General features: G+C 43.8%; 3 protein-coding genes across 4 annotated transcripts; 1 reads left to right on the top strand and 2 right to left on the bottom strand.

The window, feature by feature from the left end:
- Positions 1-184: 184 nt before the first annotated feature.
- On the bottom strand, positions 185-12692 carry LOC102779163 (intracellular hyaluronan-binding protein 4-like). Of its 2 annotated transcripts, none has more exons than XM_035907411.2 (9): positions 12661-12692; positions 3133-3370; positions 2537-2669; positions 1928-2068; positions 1771-1842; positions 1605-1679; positions 1213-1384; positions 547-726; positions 185-358 (listed from the first exon to the last, which is right to left on the bottom strand). In XM_035907411.2, the coding sequence occupies exons 2-9, from the start codon at positions 3362-3364 to the stop codon at positions 290-292; spliced, it is 1074 nt and encodes a 357-aa protein (XP_035763304.2). In that variant the 5' UTR covers positions 3365-3370; positions 12661-12692; the 3' UTR covers positions 185-289. The 2 variants fall into 2 exon arrangements, with proteins under 2 accessions (XP_035763304.2, XP_006789904.1); XM_006789841.2 differs by lacking the exon at positions 12661-12692 and adding an exon at positions 3465-3531.
- A 2603-nt stretch (positions 12693-15295) lies between these two features.
- On the top strand, positions 15296-19986 carry znf367 (zinc finger protein 367). The gene is made up of 5 exons (XM_006789842.2): positions 15296-15830; positions 16629-16779; positions 17005-17124; positions 17611-17749; positions 17866-19986. The coding sequence occupies exons 1-5, from the start codon at positions 15552-15554 to the stop codon at positions 18119-18121; spliced, it is 945 nt and encodes a 314-aa protein (XP_006789905.2). The 5' UTR covers positions 15296-15551; the 3' UTR covers positions 18122-19986.
- Positions 19987-20071: 85 nt separating this feature from the next.
- slc35d2 (solute carrier family 35 member D2) lies at positions 20072-25358 on the bottom strand. Its single transcript, XM_006789843.3, has 12 exons — positions 25125-25358; positions 24929-24962; positions 24771-24857; positions 24612-24679; positions 22830-22901; positions 22551-22619; positions 22341-22443; positions 21597-21689; positions 21428-21495; positions 20941-21019; positions 20622-20704; positions 20072-20308 (listed from the first exon to the last, which is right to left on the bottom strand). Exons 1-12 carry the CDS (start codon positions 25250-25252, stop codon positions 20179-20181), a joined length of 1014 nt encoding a protein of 337 aa, XP_006789906.2. The 5' UTR covers positions 25253-25358; the 3' UTR covers positions 20072-20178.
- Positions 25359-25653: the final 295 nt, after the last annotated feature.

Below are 25653 nucleotides of genomic sequence, written 5' to 3' on the forward strand. Positions count from 1 at the left end.
TATACAAAAAGAAGGCTGGGTGTTTAGAGCAGTCTCGTGCCTGACTCTTTGGCTCTACTTCCACAATACTGTCCCATGCGAAAGTTATTTGAAGACCTAGATCAGGTCAATTTTTGTCAACCAGCCGACAAGAAAAATGAGTTTAAATCCTCAGTGATGCGTTCAAAACAAAAAGTTAACCTTGCAAAATAATTATTTATTGAACAGTGTATTCAGTGCAATTGAACCCAAAACCTCAAAAACAAAAACACAATAAATGTGACACATTAGGAGATAAGGTTTTACTCTGTTATCTCCCTGCTGATAGTGCTGGGAAGTCTTCTGGGTCATCTGGGTTAGGTGCCAGATGATCCTCCTCCTAATAGGGAAAAACCACGTCATTCATATAACAATATGCTAACTGTGCTCTGGGCACACAAATACGAGTACCCCTCTTACCCTTCAGAAAGTAAATGAACCTCAAATGCACAATTGTCAATAAAAGCTATATGAAAGGTTGGAGCATTTCAGCATTGTCCCAAATTCTGTACCCAAATACAGACATACCCTCTCCAATATTGGTTTGACACTCTCTGGGCGCCTGCTAGGACCACCACGTGCTCCTCTTCCTCGGCCCCCATGAGTGGGACGTCCAAGGCTCCCGAAATTGATGTCCAAGAGGGAGGTGATATCATTCACAGATCTGCGAAGGAAGTTTCCTTCATCTTCCATATTTACCTTGATGGTCTAGAAATTGGAAGCGAACACTAAATATACACAAGGCAAGAGTACTATTTGAACAGAAAACTAAACTATTTTTTACAGCATTTGCTTTTTTTATGTTAGTAAAAACATCCATCGATATTTTGATTATTACTCAGTCTTTGATTATTCGGCAATAGATATTCTGTCTCGTTGAAGTTATTAATGGCTTGCTTTGCTGCACAGTCCAGAAACTACCCGAATATGCACAGGCATGTCAACACATGTTACAGTTCATCTCAAATTAACCTCATTAGCAGCCAGTAAGATGAACTAGCCTCTAATGAGCCACAACTGAGGGTGCACAAACTTACACAACTGCCGGTGGCCTATGTTGCAGTAATGTTGCATAACACACACATTTTTCAGCGATTTTCAGTTACTCTGAAACTGCAGAAATGATTCATAAAAACAAAAAAAGGGGGGGGGGGGGGACCCATATAGCCTCCAGAGTTCATCTTCCACTCTCACCTCCACATGCTTTGACTCGTGGATGACCTTGGCTTTGGAGGGAATCTTGCCTTCTGCTTTGCGGATATTAAATTCTGCTTTGGGACGATTCATCTCCTGCATGGCCTTCCATTCATCCAGGGTCATCTCCATAGCAACCTGGACTAACATCTCTCCCTCCTCCTCCGTTGCTCTATTTTATAATTTGAAAACAAATAAATCATCTGCCATTTCTATGTTTCCTATTCCCACTTCCTGCAAATGACAATTCTCATGTGTGACTGCCAAATACAGACATCCCAAATTCCCCCATCAATTAAAGCTTGTCACAGAACATTTTATCTAGCACACTGTTGAATGTGTTTTTTTGGGGGTTTTTGTTTTTGTTAAATTGTAGATTGCATTTTACTCACTGATTCGGATTGTCTTCCTCTACAGATATCTGGGACTCCTCAGATTTGATTGGAGATATCACGTCCATGAATTCACTGTACAAAAATGGACATGAACAAACAGAACCTCTATTCTCTGCAAGAATTAAAATGTTGTCATTTTCATGTTTATCAACTACTCCCTTACCTTGCAGCTTCTTCAACAGAGCCCCAGTTCCAAGCTCCTCTTCCTCCTCTCTTATCGTCAGGAGGTATACCTCTGCAATTAAGACAAAATGATCATCAGTACACAGTTACGAGACAGAGGAAAATCAGGGACAAGCGGCATTTTTACAAAGACTTACGTTCCATTGTGCCGATCGTATTCCCTTTTGCCCCTCAGAATAAAGTAGTCCGGGTTCCTTGCATTTCCTCCAGCTCTTCCTGCTCTCCTACCTTTGATCCCCCCTTTGCCTCTGAGATCAAAGTCTGAATTATAGGAAAGCCTGCCAAAAAAGAAGATTAAAACTCAGTTTATTCATGTGACAACATCCACATTTCAAACCCAGCTGACAGCAGTATCCTAGGAAAGCTTGTTTATGCCATGGGAGGGGGTGGGGGTTTATTGCAAGTCCAAATTTTGGGTTAGCTTCTCAATTTAAAATGTAGTCATTTTCTTAATTTAGAATTCTTTTCTCAGAAGTCTGAATTGGTAAGCTATAACCTGAAATTTAAATTTGCTTTGTTAGTTTTTTCCATAGTTGCAGAAACAAGCTTCCATAGTATAATTAGACATTGTTGGGTGACATTAAATATTAGGAGAGCTTTTCATCAACAAAAGTTCCTGTAAGAGAGTATGAAATAATGTTCATATGTAATCATATGCTGAAACACTAATCAAGACTGGGTATTTCATCTTTTATATGACATCAGTTAAATAAAGAAGATATTTTTATTAAGCATGGAATGCAAACCTAGAAACTGAAAACTCCTGTGGGGGTTCCTCTTGGTTGGCCCTACGCTGCCCAGCAGCAGCTTTCTTCTGGGCTTCTTCTCTGCCCTCCCCACTCTCAGACACAGGTGCAGGACGTGGTAGCTGCCTACGGACTAAAGGCAGAAAGAGAGATGGTAACGTACTGAACTGAGTCATAAGTTAGTTTTCCCCAAATAGTGATTGCTATGTTTCTGAACGCAATTCTCAGTATCGGACTTATGCTGTCAAACCTCACTGAGCTTACATTTACAGGAGGAAAAAACAATTTAACATGCTTTTCTCCTCTTTCCAATCCATTTTTTAGGTTCAGTCCAATAGCTGAATCTATATACTTAAATGTCCTCTGGAATTATCTATAAAATTAGGCATGCGTCACTTTGACCTAGATTTCTGCACAGAGGATAGTGGGGATATAACCACCTCTGACAGCATGCACATGTGCACCTTGCTGACCACGCATTTTTACCAGCTGACAAAGCTCAGGCAAACTGGCCACTCTTGGCTGGACTACCCCGTCAGGAAACCCCAGCAGCTGCCAGAATCGTTTGGATTTGTGCAGTGTGTCGCAGTACTTACCTGGAACCGGCTCTTGAACTTCCAGGGCCATAGGGAGGCGTCGGTCCCTTTGGGATTCCTTCTGACCAGGTTTTTTCTGCTTTGCTTTCTTCTCCTCCTCTTCCTTCTTCTTCTTTTTCTTCTTCGTCTTTTCTGATTCCACTTCGTTGATCAAGTCGAAAGGATCCGTGTCATCATCCAGAAGATTCCCGAACCTGTTCGCCACAGCACACCCGTAGGCGTCTGGCAGCATGTTAGCCTGTTAATGATGAATAAAACAAAACAGAGTTTGAATAATTACCTCCTCGTGATGATCAAACAGCTTTCAAGTATCAGACAATAAAGATAAACACCGTTTTCCAGCTCAGCTAGAACAAAGGAGCTGCGACGGTCGGAACTCTGATGCTCCAGTGAACATCCAACAAATGCCTCCAGCATATTTCCCCACACTTTTAAATAAATGTTTGCACGTGTGGATGCAAGCGACACCACGCCCACGTGCTCATCAACAGTCTGATCAATATGCATTGCATAGGCTTGGCTCGCTCCTCTGCCAGAGATGGTTCTGTGCTTAGTCAGGCTGGAGGCCCACGAGTCGGAACTGGCACAGGGGCTGAAGTTAAAGGGGCACTAACCCTCAAAAAGCATTCGAAAAACAAAGATAAACATTTAAGACAAATTTACATTTGGAAATATTATCCATTTTGTGAGCTTTCATTACAGTTCACTTTAATTAATGAAGCTGTGGCCAGATGGGCTACTCGCCTTTTTCTCTCTCCTTTCTTTCTCTCTCTCCCTCGCTCTCTCCTGCGCTCGCTCTCTTCGCCGCGCAGCTAGGTTGATTGGGAGCCCACCTGCGTATTGATTGCAGGGCGGCATTAGCCTGTATAAAGCAAGCCGGTGTTTTTGTTTGATCATTCCTCCCATGCATGCGGCACAAAGCAGCAGTAAATGCTGGCCCACTGCGACGGACTGATCAGCAGGAGTCAATCATATGACAGCTACAGGTACGCTCTTAACCTCAGATTCCCTTCGAACACTGGGATTTGTGTTAATAGTTTTGCGGCCTGTTGTAGCACGGCAGTTGGTTTTATTCCGGCGTTGCGGAGAGAGGTGCTCGTGTTATCCCCACCAGTGAGAGTATAGCGCCTCCGTTCCTGGGGTAAGCCGTTAAAACGACTTTTATTAGCATTTATAGCTATAAGGGTCTAAGGCTATATTTATCTGTTTTAGGGTTGACTGCTGCATTCGCCTCTCCGTGGCAGATCGCCCTACCTAAACTGGAAAGGTGAAACGCCTTCCCAGCGGCTGGTGTGAGGACTCCTCCTCAGTGGACCCTGCTGTCTTGTCTTGTCTTGTTTTGCTTTGTTTCGTCTTATTTTGTTTTTTATTAAGTAGGCTTACCTCTTTCTGGTTCGCCTGGTTTTATTCTATTTTTATCCTGGACTGTTGCTCGTACCCACGCTTCTGTGATCGGGCTGAAGTGACCCTCTGCCCGAGTGTCGTGCTGGACTTTAAATCGCCTCGGTTGCCGGTCTCAGCCGGTGAAGAGCCAGACCGGCTCGCGATCGAGGATAATTACCACCAGCACGAGTGATAGTTTGATCCGTGGGGTATAAGCCTTCCCGTGTGTGTGTGTGTGTGTGTGTGTTTCCTTTTATTAAAGTTATTAAAGTGTGTTTTAGTTTTTTATGATCCGTAGCGAGCCTGACGCTCAGTGTCCTTTTATTTTTTTTAACATATTTTTCTGTGTTTTATTTCAGTGAACGGCGGACGTGCCAGTGGCCTTGGGACCTCAGGTGGTGGGTCGTTTTTCACACTTTCTTTTGTACAGCACCGGGTGGGCTGCAGTGATTTTCTTTGTGTGATTTTCTTTTGGGTCCACAGCTGCTGGTAAGTCCAAGTTCCCTGATTGTTTTATTTTCATTCTAGGACACTGTCAACAATGACGCTACATCTTGGGTTTTAATATTTTATTTATTTTTATTATAAATAAAACTGTTATAATATTGGAGCCAACCTGCCTCAGTATGCATCTTTGAATCTGTGCGGCCTCCTTTTATTCTTTTTATTTATTCTTCTTAAATACATTTCCTGGGGGTGAAACTCCCCTAGGTGGCGTTGTCATTTTTATTATTACTTTTTATCTAACCCCGCCGACCACTTGGTCACATACTTGGCGTTGGTCGACAGGATGCACATTTGAGGTAGATGTTTGGTCTTGTAAATTGTTTTATTTTTGCAAAGATCACAGTTCGCCTGTTTGAAGACTATTTGTTTTCGAGTGTGATTATAGACAAGACAGCAGTATCCAGGTTTAGGAGGAAGAGTAATAGGGTTTTAGCACCTTGCTGATTTAATTTACCTTTGGTCAAAATTTATTATGGAGGAAGAATTGCAGCAACTTAGAGACTTGGTAGCGCAGTTAAAGGCAGATAATGAGCAATTGCGCCGGGATAGGGGCGCTGTGCTGGAGTCTGGTGGTGGTGCTGCGTCGGCCTCCTTCGCACCAGCTGGTTGCATACCAAACGTTGGTAGCCAGGCCGCCGTTACTGAGCGCTTGGTGGTGGTGCCTAGGGACCGTAAATGTCCCATGTTCAATGGCAGAACAGGCATCAATATAGCTGAATGGGTCGAAGAGGTTCAAGCGTGCATGCGTGCCCGGCACCTGTCTGTTGCTGATCAAGCGTTCTTTATTTTTGACCATTTAGAGGGAGAAGCAAGGGAGGAGATCAAATTTCGCCCTAATTTAGAGCGAGGGGATCCTGCTCGGGTGTTGACCATTTTAACGGAACTGTATGGCAATGCGCAGTCCTATGTCACTCTGCAGCAGGCTTTCTTTTCAAGGAGACAGCGGGAGGGAGAGACTTTGCAGGAGTTTTCCTTAGCGCTAATGGCTCTGATGGAGCAAGTAAAACAAAGTGCACCTGATGGCATGCGTAATGCAGAGGTGTTGCTCCGAGACCAGTTTGTAGAACATGTTGTTGATAGTGCTCTCCGCAGAGAGCTTAAACAATATGTTCGCCGTGCGCCTACTGCCACCTTGTTAGAGGTGCGCGGGGAAGCAATTAGATGGGAAAGAGAAGGGTTTTCAGGCGGTGTTCGCGACCGTGGCTATTCCCACCCATCAGCGTATGGTTTCCAGTGTGGGGTGCATACCAGCCCTAGGATTGCCCCTGTTGGTACACCCGAGTCCGAGTGGCGTGAGCTAAAGGAACTCCTAAAGCGCCAACAAGAGCAGTTAAATCAGCTCACTGAGACAGTGGTTTCTTTACAGAACCCCCGAAGAGGTGTTCGGCCTTCACGGGCTGGCTCGGTGATTTGTCGCCGGTGTCAGCAGCCAGGACACTTTGCTAGGGAGTGCACTGGGGAGCGGGTTTCACGCCGCCCCAGAGCAGGTTCTGATTCAGGCCCTCCTTATACCACAGTTGGCAATCGTCTTCCCGCTACCCAGTCGGAAAACTAAAGCCCTCTGAGCTGCAGAGTCACAGTTCAGGTGGGGAGTTCACTGGCTCACAGAAAGATAGGATGGGCAGGCTAATTTCATCGTGTCCACAGATGGATGTGCTGATTAGTGGGGTGACTGTCCCTTGTTTGGTGGATACTGGTTCTATGGTTTCCACCATCACAGAAAGTTTCTTTTTGGCACATTTTGCCCCTTGGGGACAAGAACGCCTGCAGTCATGCCATTGGTTACAGCTTCGGGCTGCCAATGGGCTTGCCATCCCTTACATTGGCTATTTGGAGCTCAGTGTACTCCTGTGTGGCAAGGAAATGCCCTCTTGTGGGATCCTTATAGTGAAGGACCCTCCTGGTGCCACACCCTCTGTTCCTGGTATTTTGGGAATGAATGTAATCCGCCGCTGTTATCAAGAGCTGTTTGGGGCTTTCGGTGGCTCCTTGTTTAATTCTCCTTCTGTGTCACAGGCACCGAGACCAGTTCTGGAGGCCTTACATCAGTGTCACCAGTCGGCAGCTCAAGTCCCAGAGGACCCTGTCAATACCGTTAAGGTACAGGGCCCGCGGGCCGTGCGGATACCTGGTGGTGTCATGCAGCTGGTGGTCACCACCTGTTCTCAGCAGTTGTCAGGTCAGTCTGTGCTTTTTGAGCCTCCTGAGTCCGGGTTGCCAGTTGGGTTGCTGGCCTCTCCATGTTTGGTCCAGGTGGATAAGGGCATTGCCTATATCCCAGTCACCAATGTGGGGACAGCTGAAGCTGTTCTCCACCCACGGACCCGTTTGGGAGTGATAAGCAAAGCTACTGTTGTTAGCCTCCCTGCTGGTGTTAGCGAGGAACACTCTTTTCCCGTTACCGTTTCCTCCCATACCACCTGCAGCCCTGCTCAAGAGATGGTGGATGCAATTGACCTGTCTGCTCTCGCTGAGCCAGAGCAACATGAGGTACGGTTACTTTTGCAGAAGTACCGCTCTGTTTTCTCTACTCATGAGGGAGACTTGGGTTGCACAAACCTCATTTCACACGACATACCCCTGCTCGATGACGCACCCGTCCAGCAGAGGTACAGGCGAATTCCTCCTTCTGATTATGAGGCTGTCAGGGCCCATATCAACCAGCTACTGGAGGCCCAGGTAATTCGGGAGAGTAGCAGTCCTTATGCCTCTCCCATTGTGTTGGTCCGCAAAAAGGATGGAAGTCTCCGTCTGTGTGTTGACTACCGTTTGCTGAATAGTAAAACGAGGAAGGACGCCTTTCCTTTACCTCGCATTGAGGAAAGCCTGGATGCCCTTGCTGGCGCACGCTGGTTTTCTACCATCGACCTGGCCAGCGGGTACAACCAGGTGCCAGTTTCTGAGCAGGATAAGCCCAAGACCGCTTTTTGCACACCGTTTGGCCTGTTCGAGTGGAATCGTATGCCGTTCGGACTGTGCAATGCTCCTGGTACCTTCCAGCGCCTAATGCAGAGGATGTTCGGGGATCAGCAGTGCCAGTCGCTACTGCTGTACCTAGACGATATCATCGTCTTCTCCTCTTCTGTCTCTCAGCACCTGCAACGGCTAGAGATGGTGATGGCAAGGCTGCAGCAAGAGGGGCTCAAGGCTAAGCTAGAAAAGTGTGCCTTTTTCCAGCAGAAGGTTAACTACTTGGGCCATGTAATCTCTTGCGAGGGTGTCTCCACCAATCCAGCCAAGGTTGACGCAGTAGCCAAGTGGCAGTGTCCTCGTTCCGTGTCAGAGTTGAGATCCTTTTTGGGTTTCGCCAGCTATTACCGGCGCTTCGTGGAGGGGTTTGCCACATTGGCGGCTCCCCTGCATCAAGTGGTGGCTAAATTGGCTGGCACCAAGACAAAGAAGGGCTCGGGACAGGGTTTGAGTGCTATTTGGACACCTCAGTGTGAGGAGAGCTTTGAGGCCCTGAAAGCAAAGCTTGTGTCCGCACCTGTGCTGGCATATGCTGACTTTGCACGCCCATTTATCTTGGAGATTGACGCCAGCCACAGTGGTTTGGGTGCAGTTCTCTCCCAAGATGTAGAAGGTGTTGTTAGGCCAGTGGCTTATGCTAGTCGAGGTCTTCGACCACATGAGCGCAACATGGACAATTACAGCTCCATGAAGCTGGAGTTTCTTACGCTCAAGTGGGCCATGGCCGAGAAGTTCCGGGAGTACCTGCTGGGGCAGAAGTGTGTGGTTTATACTGATAACAACCCACTCAGTTACCTCTCTTCAGCTAAGCTGGGTGCCACCGAGCAGCGGTGGGCCTCCCAGCTGGCGGCATTCGATTTTGAGATCAAGTATCGCTCAGGCCGTAGTAATAGGAACGCTGATGCTCTCTCTCGACAGTATGAGACGAGCTCCAGCTTGGCCGAGGGTGTGTTGCCTGGGACTCCTGTCCCAACTTCACTTCAGCAGGCTCAGTGTCCAGCAGTTTTGCCCTCCGTTACTCAGTTGGAGATTGGGGCCTTTCCATCTCACTCTCTGGGGGATATTCGTGCTTTGCAGGAGGCTGACCCCGTCCTCAAGGATTTCTTGGTATACTGGAGGAGGCACACCCCGCCCTCTTCGGAGGAAAGGAGTCAGGTCCCCAAACCAGTTATGGTTCTGATGCGTCAGTGGGATCGTCTGGTGGAGAAGGATGGCATCCTTTATCGCCGTATTTTGCGTCCGGGTGGAGGTGAGGAAGCCCTCCAACTTGTTCTTCCAGAGGCTTTGAAGCCTGAGACCTTGAGGCAGCTGCACCAGGACCATGGGCACCAAGGTATTGAGCGTACCACTGAACTGGTCAGGCAGCGTTGCTATTGGCCCGGGATGTCCTCTGACATCAAGCAATGGGTTCAGCGTTGTGAACGCTGTCAGGTCGCAAAGGACTCAGAGTTGGGGTCTCATAGCTATATGGGTCACCTGTTGGCGTCTAGGCCAAATGAAATCCTGGCCATAGACTTCACGGTGTTGGAACCATCCCGTAGTGGAGTTGAGAACGTCTTGGTTATGACGGACGTTTTCAGCAAATACACTGTTGCAGTCCCTACCCGGGACCAGCGGGCCTCTACTGTGGCCCAGACCCTGTTAACAGAGTGGTTTTTTAAGTTTGGCGTTCCTAGCCGCCTCCACTCTGATCAGGGTAGAAACTTTGAGAGTTTGGTGATGCAACAGCTATGCGAGTTATATCGGGTAGCCAAGTCCCGTACAACCCCTTACCACCCAGCGGGTAATGGGCAGTGTGAACGGTTTAACAGAACCCTCCATAACCTCCTCCGGACCCTACCATCATCTCGGAAACGCGACTGGGCTGCATGCTTACCGCATGTGCTCTTTTGCTATAATAGCACACCGCATCAGGGCACTGGAGAGTCGCCATTTTTCCTGATGTTTGGCAGGGATCCTAGGCTGCCTATTGATTTCCTTCTAGGCCGCGTTCAGGACCCGGTGCCTGGACAGGTACAGGACTGGGTGGCCGAGCATCAAGCCAGGTTAATGGTGGCGTTCGAGGGAGCTCAGGCACGGTTGTCGCTGGCCGCTGACCGTCGCAAGGAGCGGCATGACCAGAGAGTCCACCCTGTTCCTTTAAAGGTCGGTCAGCTGGTGTATCTTCGAGATCACAGCGCCCGGGGCCGGCACAAGATCCAGGACCTGTGGAGCTCTGTGGTCTATCAGGTGTTGCGGGCACCCCGAGAGAATGGGGCTGTTTATACCATTGCCCCCATGAGAGATTTAGAGAAGGTTCGACATGTCCATCGTGACATGTTGAAGGCACAGGTCAGCCTAGGGCCTCCTACACCTGGTCCACAGGTTCCACCTCCACCTGTGCCTGCTGACTCAGAGCAGACCTCTCTGAGCGACGACGAGTTGTGGCTCCTTGTCCCTGAGGTACCCTCACACTCTGTAGCACCTGCGGCGTCACTTTTCGATGCCTCTAGAGTTCCATCGGTGGAGCTCAGGTCTACTCCCAGTGTGGTTGTAGCACCCCCGACCTCTGCTCCCCTGGGTTCTTCCTCAGGCTCTGTTGAACAGTCTGAGGTGAGTGGGCCACACTTGCGGAGAACAGCACGTTCGACAGCTGGTCAGCACTCCAATGTTCATCACTTGCCACGTCCTGTTGAACCTGCACCAGTCACTAATGCTCAGCTTGCCGTATTCAGGCCATGGTGTTAGGTTCCTTGAGTTATTGTCGGGGCGCCAATACAAAAAGGGGGGGTAGATGTGGCCAGATGGGCTACTCGCCTTTTTCTCTCTCCTTTCTTTCTCTCTCTCCCTCGCTCTCTCCTGCGCTCGCTCTCTTCGCCGCGCAGCTAGGTTGATTGGGAGCCCACCTGCGTATTGATTGCAGGGCGGCATTAGCCTGTATAAAGCAAGCCGGTGTTTTTGTTTGATCATTCCTCCCATGCATGCGGCACAAAGCAGCAGTAAATGCTGGCCCACTGCGACGGACTGATCAGCAGGAGTCAATCATATGACAGCTACAGGTACGCTCTTAACCTCAGATTCCCTTCGAACACTGGGATTTGTGTTAATAGTTTTGCGGCCTGTTGTAGCACGGCAGTTGGTTTTATTCCGGCGTTGCGGAGAGAGGTGCTCGTGTTATCCCCACCAGTGAGAGTATAGCGCCTCCGTTCCTGGGGTAAGCCGTTAAAACGACTTTTATTAGCATTTATAGCTATAAGGGTCTAAGGCTATATTTATCTGTTTTAGGGTTGACTGCTGCATTCGCCTCTCCGTGGCAGATCGCCCTACCTAAACTGGAAAGGTGAAACGCCTTCCCAGCGGCTGGTGTGAGGACTCCTCCTCAGTGGACCCTGCTGTCTTGTCTTGTCTTGTTTTGCTTTGTTTCGTCTTATTTTGTTTTTTATTAAGTAGGCTTACCTCTTTCTGGTTCGCCTGGTTTTATTCTATTTTTATCCTGGACTGTTGCTCGTACCCACGCTTCTGTGATCGGGCTGAAGTGACCCTCTGCCCGAGTGTCGTGCTGGACTTTAAATCGCCTCGGTTGCCGGTCTCAGCCGGTGAAGAGCCAGACCGGCTCGCGATCGAGGATAATTACCACCAGCACGAGTGATAGTTTGATCCGTGGGGTATAAGCCTTCCCGTGTGTGTGTGTGTGTGTGTGTGTTTCCTTTTATTAAAGTTATTAAAGTGTGTTTTAGTTTTTTATGATCCGTAGCGAGCCTGACGCTCAGTGTCCTTTTATTTTTTTTAACATATTTTTCTGTGTTTTATTTCAGTGAACGGCGGACGTGCCAGTGGCCTTGGGACCTCAGGTGGTGGGTCGTTTTTCACACTTTCTTTTGTACAGCACCGGGTGGGCTGCAGTGATTTTCTTTGTGTGATTTTCTTTTGGGTCCACAGCTGCTGGTAAGTCCAAGTTCCCTGATTGTTTTATTTTCATTCTAGGACACTGTCAACAATGACGCTACATCTTGGGTTTTAATATTTTATTTATTTTTATTATAAATAAAACTGTTATAATATTGGAGCCAACCTGCCTCAGTATGCATCTTTGAATCTGTGCGGCCTCCTTTTATTATTTTTATTTATTCTTCTTAAATACATTTCCTGGGGGTGAAACTCCCCTAGGTGGCGTTGTCATTTTTATTATTACTTTTTATCTAACCCCGCCGACCACTTGGTCACAAAGCGCATTAACTTCATTAAACGTATAAAATGGTTTTAATCTACAGTTAGCTAACAGTAACCGATAATGTTCGGGTAATTATGGACTCTGTAGATTAGACCTAGTAACATTAGCATAAATGTCAGGTAAAGGTCCTACTTTTTTTTTTTTTTTTTTTTTGGGGGGGGGGGGGGGGGGTGATACTAGTTAGGTAGCTAGTAGTATACTTGCATGTTAACGAGTTGACTCGCACAGCGACGTTTTGTTACTGTGCAAGCAAGTCAAGTGTTTCCCTTTTCCTTTTGTTGTAGGCCTGTTTGTTATCTACCTGGCAGTGTCTGTTTCCCTCCAAGGCAGGTAAGCAGTATTGCCTGCCAGGTCTAACAGTAATTTAATTATTGTAGCCAAACCTCAGGAAGGCCTGGGGTGTACCAAAGTAGCTAACTTAATCAAAGCCAAACAGGAGCATCAATAAACATCCATACCGCAGCCCAACAACCAGGCTGAAGGTTGTGTAAACTCTGAAGAACAGTCAGGATTCTTCAACGATTTTGGTGAAAGCTTCAAATAACATTTACCAAAGTTTTTTTTGTTTTGTTTTTCGTTTTCAATCTACTTGATAGATATTTACTTAGATAGTATGTATACTATTGTAAATGTTGCTTATTAGGCCTACCATTAGGTCAGTCACAAAGCAGGGTTTTTTTGTAATTCAACTGACATTATAAGAAATAATGTTAATCTCCACATTTTCTTGTATTTTTGCTACATAACTGTCAGCAATTGCTTCTGGCCCAAGTAGCTAGCAATGGCATTTGTTATATTAGTATATAAGTTTTTGTAACTAGTAGCAAATGGTGGCCAATCCACAGCTTTACCAGGAAAAAAAACTTTCCCAGGTTATATAGGGATCTACTCCTTGCAGAAACTCCTGTGACTGTTCCCTAAATGTTCCCTGACAGTTATCACAAAACTTCATAAAAAAAGACTGGAGTTCTGGGTTCTTTAAAGTTGACTTTTAAAGATTGCTCACAATGCAACCTTCAGAACAGACTTGGGGAATATTTGCATAGAGTTACAATGTTTATGAAAGGTTTCTCAAGTTTCCAAAGATTCAATCCATCTGTTTTCCTCCACTTATGCATTTCAGGGTTGCTGGGAGGCTGGAGCCTGTCACAATGTCAGTCTTTTGCAGAGATAACACATAGACACAGTCGATTTAGAATCACATCATGCCTATCTTTGGACTGTAGGAGAAAGCCAGAGAACATGCAAACTACACATGGAAAGGCCCCAGACAGCATTCAAACTCAGGACCTTCTTGCAACAGTGTCAGCCACTGCACTGTGTGAAAACAGTGCATTGCACGCAATGTTCTAGAAAACTCCATTCGTCATACTTTTGCATAAACAAAATGTTAAGAAAGCGTGCCTAGTCCATGCTGCACTAAGCTACACATGAGAATCTGAGCGAAATCCCATTAAAGCACTGTCTCAATCATTTTTGGCATGCTCCTAGAAGCTGAAAATTTCACACTTCTACCTCACACTTTTCAGCAATCATTGGCAATAAAAAAGGAAATAAGTTAAATCTTATTTATACAGAAAAAAGGTCAGTGTGGTAGCAACACATAAATTATATTTTATTTATCTATTTCTTATGTAGCTTTCCTTTGGTTATCCACCCTGTAGTGGCTCTATACCCCACCAGGGGGGGCCCTCCTAACAGTTTGAGAACCACGTGCATTAAAGTCTCCATATTTGCATGCCCCATATGTTCGTAACTTTGCAAATCTATGCAAAACCCTCAGCCTTAATGAAATGTCTATACTATTTACTTTTTTTTCAGACTGAACTTCAAGAAGTAAGATGGATTATTTGATGAACTGAAGCAACACATACTGACACAATCATATGACATATGTATAATATGTATAATGCTCAGATCTCTTTAGTCCAGCTATTAAAATGTATAAAAATACCACCGACCCTCTTTTGCAAGATGAGTAAGGAATTTTATATAATGAAACCTCATTCAGTAGTCATAGCAGAATTAATATACAAGTCTGTGTTGTTAGTGTGCAATGTTTCAGTATAGCAGGAAATGTATGAAAGAGTGTAAACGTTATCAAGTCTAGTAGCAGTTTTTGTTTGAGTATTTGAAAGAAAGAAACTCCCACAATATTTACTAAAACAGATGTGTGACACTCAAATACCGAAAGCTAATAATCATAAAACAGCATCAGTACATTTAAATTCAGTGTCTGTAGTGTGTATAGTCTGGGATGGCCTGGATGGTGTTCATCCAGCAGTAAATCTGCACTCCCTTTGGCATACTATACTATTTTTAAGACAGTGCCCTGGAGTGTATTTAAACTGTTTTTTTTTTTTTACTAGGTAACTGAAACATGGGCGACAAACAGGATGACAGTGAAAGCAGGGCAGGGTCGTCTTCAAACAACTGCCAGGAACGGATGATTGACAGCACACTTTACTACATTTTACTGGAGAAATGAAATCATCTGAAGAACACAGTATCTAGAGATTTAGTAGGGTTTTGGGTTAAACAGATAAACCACTTTAGGTATATTGCATTAATATAATTAAATTTCAAATAACCCTAAGTTTCTGTTTCCATTTCTCGCACACAATAAAGCCTTTGTTCTATTACTTCCGCCCTACAGTGATTACGTAACTTTGGCGCCTTGGAACCACCGTTTTCTTTCCCTTTAAAACGACAAAAACATGTAATAACATAAACAGATTCTTCAGCGCGGGAAAAGAGCCATCTGCTCATCCGCAATGTAAAAAAAATTAACCGCCCTTCGCTCCCATTGGCTAACCCGTGGGCCACAATCGCTTTCATTGGCTAGTCTTGATGTCAATCTGCGAGAGCGCGCATCAGGTGTTTAAATCTCATTGGACAAAAGCTTTTCGGCCAATTAGTGTGCACAGAGCCCTTCGCGTCTCCTACTGGTCTGGAGGATGGCTAGGTAGAGCCATATGGCTGCTGCCATTCGCTTCTTTTGACACGTGGGGTTCGACGCCTGCAGCGGATTGGAGGATGCACTGCTCAGGCGCGATTTTGCAACGCGGGACAACGCTCCTGTGGGCGCACACAGGTCAATTGAGACGACCTGCTGCGACAAGAAGGAAAGAAACCGCAGTCTTCACATATTCCTGCAACTTTTGCAGTTACTTTGTAGCAGAGAGCGGATCAGAGATTTTTTTCTTCTTCTTGTACTCTTTGGAAATGAAGGAAGTATTTACTCCAGATTAAGAAGGCAAACTATTTATGACACTTGCTCGTTTATCTTGTTGAAAAAAAAAAGTTTTGCGGCTTTTGCGTCAAACACCGGGATTTTGACACTCAAACGATGGCTGAGAGCAAGCACCCTCACGTTATTTTCTGCAATGACTCGCCTAAAAGAGTTTTGGTGTCCGTCATCAAGACCACTCCGATTAAACCCAGGAAAGCAGAGGCCATAACTCCGACAAGCCCCGGCTTCAGCGACTTTATGGTCTACCCGTGGAAGTGGGGAGAGAACGCCCACAATGTGACCCTGAGCCCGGGCTCAGGGAGTGGAGCCGCGTCCCCTACCGGGACTCAGACGGCCAGGGAAGCGGACACAGCTCCTTCACCTGAGCAGATCAAGGTAAACCCCTTATATAAATGTGTGTCTTGATACTCTTTAAAAAGTGGCATGGCTGGATGTCGTATGGATGTCTGAGCGCAACCTAAAAGCAGAAAGTATTTTTAAGTATTTTAATACTTTAATATTTTTAATGCAGTGACTGCTGACAGCAGTGTAATACGCCTAAATGAGCATTTGCAACTTAATTCTTTGATATGTTAAAGAACCTCCAGAGCAGGTCTGAAAGGATATAGCATGTGTATAACAGGCGCAATAACCCATACATAGTTATCACAGCAGAACAGCACGATCAGAATGAACACCTTTTTCTTGTAAAGTTATATATTCTCTTGAAATGTGATTACTTAAAACAGAGAGTCGGCCTCAATATGGCGTCATATAGAGTCATTTAAAAAACGCCCGCGCATTAGGGTGTGACTCCGTGGATTTTAAACCCCAGTTCCTGAATCTGGAGCAGCTGCTCCAATATGACGTGTAGTCGCGCGCCAAAAATGTAACCGGATGTGAATGAATTATAATGAACGTGCCGTTCAGCTACAGTGTAACACGTGAGCTAATTAAATGAAGTCAGACTGGCACGTTGATACATTGTATGAAATGCAATAAATGAGTATTTTATGTGAATCATGTGTTATAAGTGTATTAGATTATGAAGCAGTGAAAACAGTTTGTCCTTGGTTTGGCATATTATACCCTGCTTTGTCTCAAAGCTGTTGCACCAAAGGTGTTCATTCATCCAGAGTCATTTGATAAGTCTGATAGGGCCAGAGCAATGATTCTGCGTGTTCTCGCTGTCAGGATGGTATCCGCAGAGGCCGGCCACGGGCAGACACAGTCCGGGAGCTGATAAGCGAGGGGGAGACTTCATCCAGCCGTATCCGTTGTAACATCTGCAACAGAGTGTTTCCCAGAGAGAAGTCTCTCCAGGCCCATAAGAGGACACACACAGGTGAGAGAAGTCTGCTGACCCATTATAAATTGCTTTAATACATGTGCTTCACCTGTCACGGCACAAAACATGAAACCATGTGGTCCCTGTTCTGAATTTAAAAGCATTGTCTAGTAATTACTAAAGTATTAAGTAACCACAGTTTTTCCACTAACTAACCCACCCCCTCCTCAATTTCCCAACTTGTGGGATGAATAAAGTATATCTTATCTTGCTTCACCCCAGGTGAGAGGCCTTATCTGTGTGACTACCCAAACTGTGGGAAGGCATTTGTCCAGAGTGGACAGCTGAAGACCCACCAGCGCCTGCACACTGGGGAAAAACCCTTTGTTTGCTCTGAGAAAGGTGGGTGTAAAACGTAGATTTTTTTTTTAATTTTTTTTTTTAGAAAAGACCATGGAGTTAGCCTTTTAAAAAAGTATTATCACAAACAGCAAACTGAAAGTTTTCACCTTTAGTGTCTTCAAGGTACTTTCCATTAAGATGAAATGTGGTTTATTTACTATGACTGACTAGAGCCTTAAACTAATACTTGGAAAGTACCTGGGAAATGAAACTGACAGTGTAACAGTCTGCTGTAATTTCATGTACTAACCCTAAAAATCATTACTGTTGCTATGTGACTTATAAAAAGTCATATATGAGTAAACATCGTTACTCATTAATTTATTAATAGTAATCCATTCTAAGAAGACTGAAGTACTGTTGTGTACTGTTTACAACAGTAGTAAACCACAAAAATGTTGTGCACTACACATTTTAACTATGTAAAAATGACAAAAACCTCCAGTCATTTTCTGCAGTTATTCAGACTTGATGCTTCCTCTGCAGGATGTGGCAATCGGTTTACACATGCTAACCGACACTGCCCCAAGCATCCTTTCTCCCGTCTGAAGAGGGAAGAACCAAAGGAGGGTCTGGGGAAGGCTCAGTCTGTGGATAACAAGGCTGTGGCAGAGTGGCTGGCAAAGTAAGTGAAAGTAGGCTCATATGTACAAAAGCTGGACCGTGAGGAAGATTTGCACATTTAAATAGCTTTTTTTGTTTTGTTTACATTGTATGGTAATGTGCTCTTTATCCTCGCAGGTACTGGCGAACCCGTGAGCAGCGTGCCCCTACAACCACCAAGGTGAAGCCACAGGGCAAGGCTAGAGGGCAGGACCAGGAGCAGCAGGATCCAATGGAGTTTCTCCAGTCTGATGAAGAGAACGGGGAAGAAGAGACCGCAGAGGAGGAGAAGAGCACCCAGGGAGGAGCAGCCAAGCGCCGCCTCCAGGAGCAACGAGAGCGACTCCACGGCGCTCTGGCGCTCATCGAGCTGGCTAACAACCTGTCTCCCTGAACGAACACCCATCCTACTTCCTCATCCCGGACTCCCAATTCCCTGCCCTCGTATCTCTATCCCAGTCCGCCTTCCTGTTACATGTGCTGTTGCTAAAATTCTTCCTAAAATGCAGATCAACAAGTAGTTTAGTTTTTTTCCTGTAAAGTTGTGAAAACAGACTTTGTAAAAGAGCTGGATTGGCTTGAGATCAGTGTTACACAGGTATCTGTTCCCACACACATTATCAGGAAGGCACAAGCTAAAGCACCTTATTCAGCTTCCATTTTATCCTTTTTAGGCTGCTATAATTGTAGATTTGACAATATGAAGAATGTCTTTCTTTCTTCTGTCTTCTAAAGACAAAGAAAGGATACCTATCATGTTTTGGTTTTGTTTGCACTTTGGTAACAAGTTTTTTTTTTTTTAAGTATATTGTGAGTATAAGAGTGTGTATGACTGTATATATGGATTAAGCTCAGATGGACGGAATGATACAGGGTGTGGTCAGCCATAGGAAATGTTGAGTTCAACTGTCAGATGGCGTCTCACCATGTTCCCAGGTTTCATCTCTGGTGCTATAAGCACAATTTCACTGCCACTGATGACAGCAGTGGCAGTGGAAATGGACTGAGAAAGGTTCAGCTAGTTTTTTGCCTCACAGGTACAACTTTATTTAAGGGCAAAGGTGGACAAGAGGGAAGTCAGGGAAGATGGAAAAGTCTGACATTATATGACACGGGCCATTTTTATATGTGTGATCATTGCAACCCTAATCCGCAGGTCTGATCAGGTACAAGCTCTTAAAAAAATTAAAATTTTTACAGTTGACGCATGTCTAAATATATACATGTAACTATTTCCTCAACAGTAACAGACAAGCAGAACACTCATTTTCTAAATACAGTCTACCAGATTCTACAGTATTCAAAGGTTCCAAGTAGTTTTTAAACACAGGAAAACATTTAGATTTTGTGGTTTTCCTCGTAACAAGTTTGCGAAACCAAAAAGTGTTTTCAACTAGGTGGGAGATGTTTTACAATGCGTGTCAGTCACCTTTTATATTAAAAGCTGGCTGACTAGTTTTGATATGGGAACAGTACCATAGTAGTGGGTGGCAGTTTTTTTTATTTATGTATCTCATTACAAGTCATTTTTTCCATATGTTTGATTAACTCATAAAAGGGAAATATTACAACACAAAATATCCCACGTTTGTAAAACATACATTTGGGCATCTCATTGGTTTTTATGAAGTACTTGGAGCCCCCATCAAGTCTTGGATTAAGTTTGCAATGCACTGAATATTAGGTTGCCTTGCCCAGAAGAAATGGCACTTGTTTATCATAAACTGATGTGTAGTGGATTTTTTTTTGTTTTTTTTCCCTGAAGCAACACTACATCTCTTAACACTGTAAGAAACCCTTCACAAGTGCCCTGCCTCTGTTTTGGGGAAACCTGCACCAGAAAGCCGTCACTCGAGAAGTCAAGCGAATTTGATTTTTGTTTTTTTCAGTAATGGTGAAACTGGAAGCCAAGTGGATTGTTGATAATCAGTAAACCAAATGATTTATTCTAGCCAATTAGAATATACCTGGAAGCATTCTACCCTTTGTTTATATTTCGGTTTGAGAAAGATTAAGGCATTTAATATATACATGTAGTTTTAGAATATCGAGTGCACAATTTACAGAGAGCTTTGAAATTTTAATTTGTAGTTTCAGTTTTCCCCACTGCTAACATCCTCCATCAGTTTTCATATTTAAGTGTGTAGGGCGATCCTGCTTGCTTGGTAGATGTACTACATGTTTTAAAGTACAAATTTTCTCTCACAGGCTGTCCACACTGTTCTGTCATTGTTGATCTTCAATAAACATTCACTGAACCTGACCCAGGATTTATCCCTTCCTTGTCCATTTGTTCATTGTGTAAAAGTATAATGAAATAGATGGAACCTGGAATATACTTGGAAAGCATTTTATTGATTTTATCCTTTTGCTTATTAATGCACATAAGTGCTGATGTAATATCATGCTCCAATATGGAGCAGATCAGCGCCACCAAGTGGTGAAATCCCTTTAGACCATGGAGTACTTTCCTGCTGATTCCTCGGAGATCTGAAGCTTCAGCTTTTGTGCTCCTGTGTCACTTCCAGATGGTTTCTTTTTGTTGAAGGTCATATATGAGTACATTAGTCCACCTGACATACTGAAAACCAAAAAGATAAAAGCAATGAATTTTAAGTGTATGTTATATAATTGCTGCTTAGCCAAGAGAGACTAAAAAATGTTCAAGGAAACAAAATCTGCAGACTAAACTACATTTATCAGATAATGCCTAATCTTCACTTTCAATCAATATTTTGCTCTAGATTGGAATCTGGCTTGGGAAGGATTTTAATCTGCTGTTCTTATTCAACATAACATACTGTATGACTTTTTGAAGAAATATGGCCTCTTATAGAGTCACGCTTAACTCTGTAGTCAGGAACAGAAAATAGCATTTAAGTCTTATTACTCACCAAATGCTGAGGCCTAGGAAATTAGTCCAAGAGAACAAGTAGTCTCCACCCACAAACATGCCAATATAGGCCACTGCAATATTCTGAGGAAAAGGTGAAAATTTGTTCACTTTAGTATCATTGTGTTGGAAATAAGAAAAAAAAAACAAAACAACAACAACAACTATCTTAGTAAATCCCTCCACCTCTAAATCACCATGGGTCAAGAAAAAAGGAGGAAATTTTTTGCTGTGGATTTCAGTCAACAGTTTTTCAAATAACTCTTAATATTTGGATTTTGTACAATAAAAAAAGCAAACTAATATCAGTCTGCTCTTACCTTTACTGCCCCAACTACTGTGGTTGTAAGTGCTGAGTTATAATGGCTGCAGAGGACGATGGAATACATCAGCACGAACCTAAAGAAAATTAGGACAAAAGCAAAAGAGCTTTGAACAGCGATCTAACATCTGGGCCATTCTATCGTCAACTCAACACCCTCAGATTCAACAACGTTTTTATTTGTGCAAATATTTTAGTGTGTTTAATAAAGGTTAACAAAATTCTGCCTTCACACTATGAGTATTTTCCAAGTTATAGGCCCTCAAAATATACGGAAGGGTGGGTAGAACATATGCCCTTTCAACTTAGTCTCTTTTTTACCTACAATCATACCATATTAACCCCCTAGCCATCTTCCCTTCTGTGTCAGAATAATTTTTATCACATCCTAGTTATCTTTGATCAATTTTATATAGAATGACCGACTCAAGGAAGTTTGATTTCTACAATAACTGAACAGTTTGGACTGGATTATAGTGACATACCCCATTAAGCATGAAATAAGGAAACAAAAGACAAATGTGCCTTTCACCCAGTCTTCAAATGTGACTGCCTGTGGATCAAAACATAAAGGGTGGTAACAGAATACAGTTTCTGGCACAGAAAACCAAAAAACAACAATAAATAGCAATAATGCACCTGATCACAGTTTACCTTGTGTAAATCTCCAGTACACGCACTTGCCAAGACAGTAGGAATGACAATTATTAATGCATTGTAAAACAGGACCCCATACTTCCCAAGACCCTTGACAAAAAGAAGGAGGAAAACAAATGTAAAGAGGGCAAACACTGTTATGCAATGGGGACATTTCAAAGTATTGAGAACGTTAACATTTTACTCCTGTGAGGCACAACTCCTTGTTGTTTAAAAAGATAATGCTCAGCTTTCTTTTCTAATATTCTTCTTTCAGCTGTTACTTTGGGGTTACCACAGCAGATCATCTGCCTCCAGTCCTAGCATCCTCCGTTGTCACATCAACCCTCTGCATAGCCTTCTTTACTACATCCATGAATTTTCTCTCTTTTCCTTCTGCCTAGCAGCTCCATCTTCAGCATCCTTTGTCCAGATAAATCCACCCTCCTCCGCCCCATGTCCAAACAATTTCAGCCTTGCCTCTTTAACTTGGTTTGCACACTGCTCAGCCTGAGCTGTCCCACCTCCAACTCTGTCACAAATCACACCTGACACGTGTCTCCACCCAATCCACTCTGCCTGCACACTCTCCTTCACTGTGCATTGCTTTGGATGGTTGTGCCCCCTTTTTCTTGGCAGCACAGCTGTGCAGTATAATTGTTTTTTGTTTTTTTTCTTCAAACAACACTTGGACAGAGATATATGTACTAAGACAGCAATGCTCAAACTGTCTCTGTTTTTCTACGGAACAGGAAATCCTACCTTATCACCAAGTTTCTTCTTGGTGTACACTCCACTGGCAGCAGTGAATGCATCATTAAGCAGGATGAATGTATAGGCCTCCACATCAAAGGCCAGGTCTGAACTATAGGAGACAATAGAGATGGAGGTAAAGTCTACTTTGTTTTTGCAGTTCATGGAGAAATACAATTACAAAAGTAATTTAAATAAAAACAAAAAGCAAAACTATACCTTGCAGCAATCATAGCACCAAATACTATGGTCACAACACTGTACACAAGACGCTTTGGAAATGTTTTTCTGAAAATGGAGATAAAGAGGACAAAACTGGCATACGTTAATGGACACTTCCATTGTTAAAGCTCTCACATTGTTTAACTCCATTAACAAATCCATTAGAAACCTCTTCATGTAAAGTACTTTAAGAAATTTCAGACCAAATCAGGTGAGATAAGGCCATAAAGTGCTTCAAGGCTCTAACAGTAATACATAGTTAGAATAATTCCTTACCTTAGTATATACGCTTCCAACATCATTGTCATCAATATAGTGAATTTCCGCAAAACTGTAAACATGGGTAAACTGTAACAGATAACATGGTTTTGGGAAGACTGTACTAAATGAGTACTGAGAAAATCTTAACTACAGTGGGGCAAAAAAGTATTTAGTCAGCCACCGATTGTGCAAGTTCCCCCACTTAAAATGATGACAGAGGTCAGTAATTTGCACCAGAGGTACACTTCAACTGTGAGAGACAGAATGTGAAAAAAAAATCCATGAATTCACATGGTAGGATTTGTAAAGAATTTATTCGTAAATCAGGGTGGAAAATAAGTATTTGGTCACCTCAAACAAGGAAAATCCCTGGCTCTTACAGACCTGTAACGTCTTCTGTAAGAAGCTTTTCTGTCCCCCACTCGTTACCTGTATGAATGGCACCTGTTTGACCTCATCATCTGTATAAAAGACACTTGTCCACAGCCTCAACCAGTCAGACTCCAAACTCCGCCATGGCCAAGACCAAAGAGCTTTCGAAGGACACCAGGAAAAGAATTGTAGACCTGCACCAGACTGGGAAGAGTGAATCTACAATAGGCAAGCAGCTTGGTGTGAAAAAATCAACTGTGGGAGCAATCATCAGAAAATGGAAGACATACAAGACCACTGATAATCTCCCTCGATCTGGGGCTCCACGCAAGATCTCATCCCGTGGGGTCAAAATGATCATGAGAACGGTGAGCAAAGATTCCAGAACCACACGGGGGGACCTGGTGAATGACCTGCAGAGAGCTGGGACCAAAGTAACAAAGGTCACCATCAGTAACACACTACAACGGCAGGGAATCAAATCCCGCAGTGCCAGACGTGTTCCGCTGCTGAAGCCAGTGCATGTCCAGGCCCGTCTGAAGTTTGCCAGAGAGCACATGGATGATACAGCAGAGGATTGGGAGAATGTCATGTGGTCAGATGAAACCAAAGTAGAACTTTTTGGTATAAACTCAACTCGTCGTGTTTGGAGGAAGAAGAATACTGAGTTGCATCCCAAGAACACCATACCTACTGTGAAGCATGGGGGTGGAAACATCATGCTATGGGGCTGTTTTTCTGCCAAGGGGACAGGACGACTGATCCGTGTTAAGGACAGAATGAATGGGGCCAAGTATCGTGAGATTTTGAGCCAAAACCTCCTTCCATCAGTGAGAACTTTGAAGATGAAACGAGGCTGGGTCTTCCAACATGACAATGATCCAAAACACACCGCCCGGGCAACAAAGGAGTGGCTCCGTAAGAAGCATTTGAAAGTCCTGGAGTGGCCTAGCCAGTCTCCAGACCTCAACCCCATAGAAAATCTGTGGCGGGAGTTGAAAGTCTGTGTTGCTCGGCGACAGCCCCAAAACATCACTGCTCTTGAGAAGATCTGCATGGAGGAATGGGCCAAAATACCAGCTACTGTGTGTGCAAACCTGGTAAAGACCTATAGTAAACGTTTGACCTCTGTTATTGCCAACAAAGGTTATGTTACAAAGTATTGAGTTGTATTTTTGTTATTGACCAAATACTTATTTTCCACCCTGATTTACGAATAAATTCTTTACAAATCCTACCATGTGAATTCATGGATTTTTTTTTCACATTCTGTCTCTCACAGTTGAAGTGTACCTCTGGTGCAAATTACTGACCTCTGTGATCATTTTAAGTGGGGGAACTTGCACAATCGGTGGCTGACTAAATACTTTTTTGCCCCACTGTAAATTTAAGGACTAAATGTGATGCAAATGAACTGGTAAAAACCTGAGTTTTTTGGTGCTTGCCAGGCCTGTAACATGGTTCCCAACATACAGCAAAGGGAGGGGGAAAATCTGGGCATAACAAACAAAAAGATTTATAGATCACAAAATACATTAAATAAAGAAATAAATAGAGATATGATAATGGGGTGAGAGTGCTTACTTTTAAGAGAACATTCTTGTCGAAATCTTGAAACTGCACCGTTTTGCTCTTTTTGGCCGCATAAAGAACAATAACAGTGGTGATCATCTGAAAGGACAATAAAATGAGTTTGTATTTGTTTATTATTAGTGGAGTGTATTCACACCTGGACAACATACCTGTCCAATTCCCAGACACAAGTAGGAGGGAAATCTGCAAAGTCAACACACAAACAGCAGAAGACTTAAATATAACTCGACAACAGAGAATAAGCTATTATTACAAGCTTCCTTTATCTGTGAACTTAACAATTTTTTTTGCTTCCGTCCTTCGACTATGAATAAATTAGTGATATCCCTACAAAGCGACACCTACCTGAAAGTTGTCAACACGGTTTTGTTCACTACGGTAATAAGAAACGAACTTCCGGCATAAAACAGTGCAGACAGGAGCTTGAGCAAAGCGGAGTGTTCCGCAGTTTCTTCACAGGGTTCCAAAGACATAGTTACATACTGCGAATGAAGCTTTTAGCGTTTAAAATTAGGCTTGGGTTAATTCTGGTCGAGTGGCGACTTTCGTTCAGCTGCCCTTTCCTGTCCACCAGTCGTAAATGGCCACATAGCAAAAGAAAGGGTAGGCGGTCTTTTACGACTATTACATAATTCAGGAGAAGGGTCGAGCTGAAGCCAAATTGTTTCGCCTGTCTTTAAAGTGTCATTTTCACTTAATAGGAAACGAAAAGAAAAGCACACTGTTACAAAATAAAGCGCAGACGTTCCAAATAGTTTACATGAGTTTTTATAGAGTTTATAGATGAAATGTAAACAGTTTAGGGAGAAAGAAAAAAAGAGGAAGACTCGGTAACCACACTATAACACAAAGTTAGTTAAACACCAGAAATACC

The sequence above is a fragment of the Neolamprologus brichardi genome, chromosome 12 (assembly GCF_056152115.1).
Source record: "Neolamprologus brichardi isolate AB-2024 chromosome 12, ASM5615211v1, whole genome shotgun sequence".
NCBI classification, from domain to species: Eukaryota; Metazoa; Chordata; class Actinopteri; order Cichliformes; family Cichlidae; genus Neolamprologus; species Neolamprologus brichardi.

Excerpts from the sequence above, each read along its gene's own strand:
- LOC102779163 (XM_035907411.2), bottom strand. The coding sequence starts at position 3,364 with ATGCTGCCAGACGCCTACGGGTGTGCTGTGGCGAACAGGTTCGGGAAT. Across the intron at positions 1,385-1,604 it reads GAGGAAGACAATCCGAATCA|AGCAACGGAGGAGGAGGGAG; the intron begins GTGAGTAAAATG and ends ATTATAAAATAG. Across the intron at positions 359-546 it reads TCAAACCAATATTGGAGAGG|GAGGAGGATCATCTGGCACC; the intron begins GTATGTCTGTAT and ends TTTCCCTATTAG.
- znf367 (XM_006789842.2), top strand. The coding sequence starts at position 15,552 with ATGGCTGAGAGCAAGCACCCTCACGTTATTTTCTGCAATGACTCGCCT. Across the intron at positions 16,780-17,004 it reads CCATAAGAGGACACACACAG|GTGAGAGGCCTTATCTGTGT; the intron begins GTGAGAGAAGTC and ends GCTTCACCCCAG. Across the intron at positions 17,750-17,865 it reads GTGGCAGAGTGGCTGGCAAA|GTACTGGCGAACCCGTGAGC; the intron begins GTAAGTGAAAGT and ends TTATCCTCGCAG.
- slc35d2 (XM_006789843.3), bottom strand. The coding sequence starts at position 25,252 with ATGTCTTTGGAACCCTGTGAAGAAACTGCGGAACACTCCGCTTTGCTC. Across the intron at positions 24,680-24,770 it reads ACAAGAATGTTCTCTTAAAA|ATTTTCCCCCTCCCTTTGCT; the intron begins GTAAGCACTCTC and ends TGTTATGCCCAG. Across the intron at positions 22,902-24,611 it reads GCAAGCACCAAAAAACTCAG|TTTACCCATGTTTACAGTTT; the intron begins GTTTTTACCAGT and ends TATCTGTTACAG.